General features: G+C 49.0%; 1 protein-coding gene across 2 annotated transcripts in view; it reads right to left on the bottom strand.

Moving 5' to 3' along the window:
- Window positions 1–341: 341 nt before the first annotated feature.
- The window catches only part of LOC117728048 (isocitrate dehydrogenase [NAD] subunit alpha, mitochondrial-like), an 8,660-nt gene continuing 1,870 nt past the window's right edge, over window positions 342–7,131 (bottom strand). For both annotated transcript variants that reach the window (XM_034528736.1, XM_034528746.1), the window contains 9 exons: window positions 4,306–4,389; window positions 4,113–4,227; window positions 3,624–3,811; window positions 1,860–1,993; window positions 1,669–1,771; window positions 1,531–1,595; window positions 1,204–1,288; window positions 781–933; window positions 342–701 (listed from right to left, as the gene is read on the bottom strand). In XM_034528736.1, the coding sequence (XP_034384627.1) occupies window positions 618–701; window positions 781–933; window positions 1,204–1,288; window positions 1,531–1,595; window positions 1,669–1,771; window positions 1,860–1,993; window positions 3,624–3,811; window positions 4,113–4,227; window positions 4,306–4,389 (1,011 nt within the window). In that variant the 3' untranslated portion in view covers window positions 342–617. The remainder of the gene's footprint in view (window positions 702–780; window positions 934–1,203; window positions 1,289–1,530; window positions 1,596–1,668; window positions 1,772–1,859; window positions 1,994–3,623; window positions 3,812–4,112; window positions 4,228–4,305; window positions 4,390–7,131) is intronic.

Raw genomic sequence — 7,131 nt, 5'->3', positions numbered from 1 at the left:
TTATACTTTTCTTTACCCATCAGAATACTTATTGTTCTTTTTACTGTTCTATATGTATCTGAAAGCTTTACATATAGTATACATTATAGTATGAGCCATTAAAATGATCTACACCTTTAAAGCGATGAACACATGAATGGATAAATAATTATACAATACGGTAAATATATAGGATTTTAAATATATTTTAGAATAAATAAATATACACAAGTATATTATATATAATATGATAACAAATATTTAAAAAAAAGAAATATATGTAAATATTTATCCATATATAGTTTTATATGATACAGTATTAATTGAACATTATTGAACCTTCTGATTGACGGAGACAGAGAGACGTTATCTTTTTATACTTTATGAAGAAGAGCAGCAGAGACAGAAAACAATAAATAACTATTACCGTTAAAAAATATCAAATATGAGGACAAACAGTGCTGATATTAAAGTCACGATACCTTGGTCATGTGACGCTTGTGCGTATTTTAGCTGAGAGCGTTTCCTTAAGTCAGGCAGCTGCAGAACAAGCCCCGCCCCCTCCCTCAGAAAAATATAGTTTCTTTAAGTAAGTACAGAGGGGGGGTGGGGGGAGAGAGAGAAGAGACTCCGCCTCCTCAGTCCAGGTCCTGGATGCGATGGCAGATATCGGCTGTGAACTCTGAACACTTGGAGCTTCCTCCCAGATCTCCGGTCAACACCTGAGACGCAGGTACAAAGGGGTTATTACGCAATATGTGAATCTAAATGTGCTTCTTCAGACTTCAGACCCCCCCACACCTTCTTGTCCCTGATGGTGTCGAAGCAGGCGGTCTGGATCCGGGTGGCGTGCTCATGGTGCCCCATGTGTCGCAGCATCATGACGGCGCTGAGCAACAGAGCGGTCGGGTTGGCCAAGTCCAGCCCGGCGATGTCGGGGGCGGTGCCGTGGACCTGCAGGACCCCCAAAGCCACATCAGAGTCTCAGACCCCCAAAGCCACATCAGAGTCTCAGACCCCCAAACCCACATCAGAGTCTCAGACCCCCAAACCCACATCAGAGTCTCAGACCCCCAAACCCACATCAGAGTCTCAGACCCCCAAACCCACATCAGAGTCTCAGACCCCCAAACCCACATCAGAGTCTCAGACCCCCAAAGCCACATCAGAGTCTCAGACCCCCAAACCCACATCAGTCTTGGTTCCTTATAAAACAGAACAAACCGATTCAAAGATGGCGACTCCGTTGGCACCGATGTTCCCGCTGGGCGTCACGCCGAGTCCTCCAATCAGACCGGCACACAGGTCACTGAAACACCAGAGACCAGGTTACACACACACACACACACACACACACACACACACACACACACACACACACACACACACACACACACACACACACACACACACACACACACACACACACACACACACACACACACACACACACACACACACACACACACACACACACACACACACACACACACACACACACACACACACACACACACACACACACACACACACACACACACACACACACACCTGAGAATGTCTCCGTACAGGTTGGGCATCACCAGGACGTCAAACTGCGTCGGATCCTGAACCATCTGGAGGTCAGAGGTCAGGGGTCAAAGAGACACTGAGTTCAAGAGGACAAAGTGGGCGGAGCCTCTGACTCACGTTCAGACACACCGTGTCCAGGTACATCTCTGTGAACTTGATGTCTTTGTAGGTTTCTGCCACTTCACGACACTTTCTCAGGAACAGACCGTCTGACATCCGCCTGGAGAGACAGACGGGTAGAGAGAGACAGGTGAGAGAGAGACAGGTGAGAGAGAGACAGACACACGCAGGCAGGCAGACAGGCTCACATGATGTTGGCCTTGTGGACGGCCGTCACGCTGCTCCTCTGGTTGTTTCGGGCGTACTCGAAGGCGTACTCAGCGATGCGTCTGCTGGCGTCCTCCGTGATCAGCTTGATGCTCTGGACGACGCCCTCCACGATCTACGGGGAGGACATTAAAGTGAGGACAGGAAGTGGTGGGACATTAAAGTGAGGACAGGAAGTGGTGGGACATTAAAGTGAGGACAGGAAGTGGTGGGACATTAAAGTGAGGACAGGAAGTGGTCCTTCCAGAGGAGGACATTAAAGTGAGGACAGGAAGTGGTGGGACATTAAAGTGAGGACAGGAAGTGGTGGGACATTAAAGTGAGGACAGGAAGTGGTGGGACATTAAAGTGAGGACAGGAAGTGGTCCTTCCAGAGGAGGACATTAAAGTGAGGACAGGAAGTGGTCCTTCCAGAGGAGGACATTAAAGTGAGGACAGGAAGTGGTGGGACATTAAAGTGAGGACAGGAAGTGGTGGGACATTAAAGTGAGGACAGGAAGTGGTGGGACATTAAAGTGAGGACAGGAAGTGGTGGGACATTAAAGTGAGGACAGGAAGTGGTCCTTCCAGAGGGGGAGAAAACACCAGGGATGTAGACATGACTTCATGGGGTCCATCGGGGATCCATGTGAGTGGAGGACCATGGACAGGAAGTGACATCACACATGAACTGGGAAGCCTACCATCAGCTTTGGGTCCTGGTTTACTTCCATCCGACAGATGCCGTCCAGATGCATCATGTGCTAATGCTAAGCTAGGCTAAAGACTTCCTGTCCTGGCAACAGGAAGTCCCAAAAAGGTGTGATAGTTTCTCAACCAGGACTTTGAGATCCGAGCAGACAGTGTGAACAAAGACCGGGTTCCTCCTCCTTACCCCGGAGACGAGGAGGAGCGTCCTGTCCTCAGCCGGTCAGGTGCACCATCATCACTTCCTGGTCTCTGATCATGTGACTTTCCAACAACCAAGCTAGTAACGTTAGCAGCACCGCTAATGGAGAACCAGTGCAGCTTCAGCTACATGATGATGCGTTCAGGCTCTGCTCAGTGAAAATGAGTACTGGCTGAAGGTAAATGACGTTCTCATGATGCGTAATCTAGTAAAATGTAGTGTTGGAGATTAACTACAATCAATCCAGATGTGTTATTGATCCATCGTATCAAAGCTAGCAGAGGACTAAAGGTTCTCTGTTGAGGACTAACGGTTCTCTGTTGAGGACTAACGGTTCTCTGTTGAGGACTAACGGTTCTCTGTTGAAGACTAAAGGTTCTCTGTTGAGGACTAAAGGTTCTCTGTTGAGGACTAAAGGTTCTCTGTTGAAGACTAAAGGTTCTCTGTTGAGGACTAACGGTTCTCTGTTGAGGACTAACGGTTCTCTGTTGAGGACTAAAGGTTCTCTGTTGAGGACTAAAGGTTCTCTGTTGAGGACTAACGGTTCTCTGTTGAGGACTAACGGTTCTCTGTTGAGGACTAAAGGTTCTCTGTTGAGGACTAAAGGTTCTCTGTTGAGGACTAACGGTTCTCTGTTGAGGACTAAAGGTTCTCTGTTGAGGACTAAAGGTTCTCTGTTGAGGACTAAAGGTTCTCTGTTGAGGACTAACGGTTCTCTGTTGAGGACTAACGGTTCTCTGTTGAGGACTAAAGGTTCTCTGTTGAGGACGCTGTCCGTCTTCACTCGGCTGAGGTCAGATTTAGATTTGTTCCATGTAACTCCTGTTGGCGCACCGGCCCTTTAAGAGACACCCACCACGTGTTCGATGCCGCTGTACTCGCCCTCCGTGTTCTCCCGGATGGTGACCAGGTTGACGTCGGTGTACGGAGTCTTGTAGCCCTCGATGGAGATGCAGGGTCGCACGTTGGCATAGAGGTCGAAGGTCTTCCTCAGCAGCAGGTTCATGGAGGGGTGACCCGCGGCGATGGGGGTCTTCAGGGGTCCTGGAGGAGAAACCACCAGAAACTAGAGCTCAGTTCAGTAAAGGGATCGGCAATCACTACGGTCTGTAAAGTCTCTCTGAATCAAGACCCTCCGATACCCAGAACATCTGTTGTTCAGAGGATCTTTGTTTCTTTAAACAGAGTTTAGTTAGAACATCTACTAAACTACAGAGCATCTGTTGTTCAGAGGATCTTTGTCTCCGAACAGAGTTTAATTAGAACATTTACTAAACGACAGAGCATCTGTTGTTCAGAGGATCTTTGTCTGAGGATATAACCCATAATTCCATCTGTTCCTCACCCTTCAGCCCGATCTTGCTGCGGTCCATGGACTCTTTGGCATCGGGGGGGATCATCCATCGGCCTCCGGGTCCTTTGATGGCCGTCACGTTCCTCTCCTCCCAGCAGACCGGAGCCTGCGGGTGAAACGCCAGGTGTTTAGAACACAGGTGAGCTGGTTGGGAACACCTGGATGAAAGCGTGAGGTCACCGACCTTCGCAGCCTCAAAGATCTTCACGACAGCAGAGGATATCTCGGGTCCGATGCCGTCACCGGGAATCAGTGTGACCGTCTGCATCTGTGGGGACAGAAGCAGCAGCTTCACTCACCTGTAGTGAGGGTATGAGGTCACACAGGTGAGCACACACACCTGTAGTGAGGGTATGAGGTCACACAGGTGAGCACACACACCTGTAGTGAGGGTATGAGGTCACACAGGTGAGCACACACACCTGTAGTGAGGGTATGAGGTCACACAGGTGAGCACACACACAATCTGAATAATAATAATACAAATTATATTGAAAAAGTAAAAGTAAAAATCATCAAATAATGATATTATAAATAATGAAAATATAAATGAAAATATTGAAAATGATAAACATTTTTTTTTTTTTAAATCATAAAAAAAAAGACAAATTAAATGATCAATTATGAAAACTGTAGCCAATTAAATTGTTGTTGATCGATTTCAGCCGTTTCTGCAACTAACAACTGTTTAACCAGCAGAAAGATGTTTGTGTGTGTGAGACACTGTGTGTGTGTGTATGAGACACTGTGTGTGTGTGTGTGTATGAGACACTGTGTGTGTGTGTGTGTGTATGAGACACTGTGTGTGTGTATGAGACACTGTGTGTGTGTATGAGACACTGTGTGTGTGTGTGTGTATGAGACACTGTGTGTGTGTATGAGACACTGTGTGTGTGTGTGTGTGTATGAGACACTGTGTGTGTGTGTGTGTGTATGAGACACTGTGTGTGTGTGTGAGACACTGTGTGTGTGTGTGAGACACTGTGTGTGTGTGAGACACTGTGTGTGTGTATGAGACACTGTGTGTGTGTATGAGACACTGTGTGTGTGTATGAGACACTGTGTGTGTGTATGAGACACTGTGTGTGTGTATGAGACACTGTGTGTGTGTATGAGACACTGTGTGTGTGTGTGTGTGTATGAGACACTGTGTGTGTGTGTGTGTGTATGAGACACTGTGTGTGTGTGTATGAGACACTGTGTGTGTGTGTATGAGACACTGTGTGTGTGTGTGTATGAGACACTGTGTGTGTGTGTATGAGACACTGTGTGTGTGTGTGTGTATGAGACACTGTGTGTGTGTATGAGACACTGTGTGTGTGTGTATGAGACACTGTGTGTGTGTATGAGACACTGTGTGTGTGTGTATGAGACACTGTGTGTGTGTGTATGAGACACTGTGTGTGTGTATGAGACACTGTGTGTGTGTGTATGAGACACTGTGTGTGTGTATGAGACACTGTGTGTGTGTATGAGACACTGTGTGTGTGTGTATGAGACACTGTGTGTAAGATAAGATAAGATAATCCTTTATTAGTCCCTCAGTGGGGAAATTACAGGATTACAGCAGCATTGCTCACAGTAATAAGTAAAACAAGTAGTATAATAACAGAAATAAGATAAAAGAGTCAAAAACAAGAAGAATATTATATATACAGACGGAGTAGAAATAGAATAAAGTGAATAAAATATAAAAAGTACTTAAACGTATTCGTATTGCACCACTGGGCTAAAGTGCTGTTCAGTGCGAAGTCCAAAGTGTTCAAGTGTTTGTGTCCTACTGGGAGCTCAGCTTGTTGTGCAGCCTGACAGCAGCGGGGAGAAAGGACCTGTGGTACCTCTCCCCCAGACACCGGGGATGAATCAGCCGGTGGCTGAAGGAGAAAGGACCTGTGGTACCTCTCCCCCAGACACCGGGGATGAATCAGCCGGTGGCTGAAGGAGAAAGGACCTGCGGTACCTCTCCCTCAGACACCGGGGATGAATCAGCTGGTGGCTGAAGGAGAAAGGACCTGCGGTACCTCTCCCTCAGACACCGGGGATGAATCAGCCGGTGGCTGAAGGAGAAAGGACCTGTGGTACCTCTCCCCCAGACACCGGGGATGAATCAGCCGGTGGCTGAAGGAGAAAGGACCTGCGGTACCTCTCCCTCAGACACCGGGGATGAATCAGCCGGTGGCTGAAGGAGAAAGGACCTGTGGTACCTCTCCCTCAGACACCGGGGATGAATCAGCCGGTGGCTGAAGGAGAAAGGACCTGTGGTACCTCTCCCCCAGACACCGGGGATGAATCAGCCGGTGGCTGAAGGAGAAAGGACCTGCGGTACCTCTCCCCCAGACACCGGGGATGAATCAGCCGGTGGCTGAAGGAGAAAGGACCTGCGGTACCTCTCAGACACCGGGGATGAATCAGCCGGTGGCTGAAGGAGAAAGGACCTGTGGTACCTCTCAGACACCGGGGATGAATCAGCCGGTGGCTGAAGGAGAAAGGACCTGCGGTACCTCTCCCTCAGACACCGGGGATGAATCAGCCGGTGGCTGAAGGAGAAAGGACCTGTGGTACCTCTCCCCCAGACACCGGGGATGAATCAGCCGGTGGCTGAAGGAGAAAGGACCTGTGGTACCTCTCCCTCAGACACCGGGGATGAATCAGCCGGTGGCTGAAGGAGAAAGGACCTGTGGTACCTCTCCCCCAGACACCGGGGGTGAATCAGCCGGTGGCTGAAGGAGAAAGGACCTGTGGTACCTCTCAGACACCGGGGATGAATCAGCCGGTGGCTGAAGGAGAAAGGACCTGTGGTACCTCTCCCCCAGACACCGGGGATGAATCAGCCGGTGGCTGAAGGAGAAAGGACCTGCGGTACCTCTCCCCCAGACACCGGGGATGAATCAGCCGGTGGCTGAAGGAGAAAGGACCTGCGGTACCTCTCCCCCAGACACCGGGGATGAATCAGCCGGTGGCTGAAGGAGAAAGGACCTGTGGTACCTCTCCCCCAGACACCGGGGATGAA

Source organism: Cyclopterus lumpus, chromosome 3 (assembly GCF_009769545.1).
Source record: "Cyclopterus lumpus isolate fCycLum1 chromosome 3, fCycLum1.pri, whole genome shotgun sequence".
Classification (NCBI taxonomy): Eukaryota; Metazoa; Chordata; class Actinopteri; order Perciformes; family Cyclopteridae; genus Cyclopterus; species Cyclopterus lumpus.
Note: the sequence above shows the minus strand (reverse complement) of the source record. Positions and strands in the feature narration are given on the sequence as shown.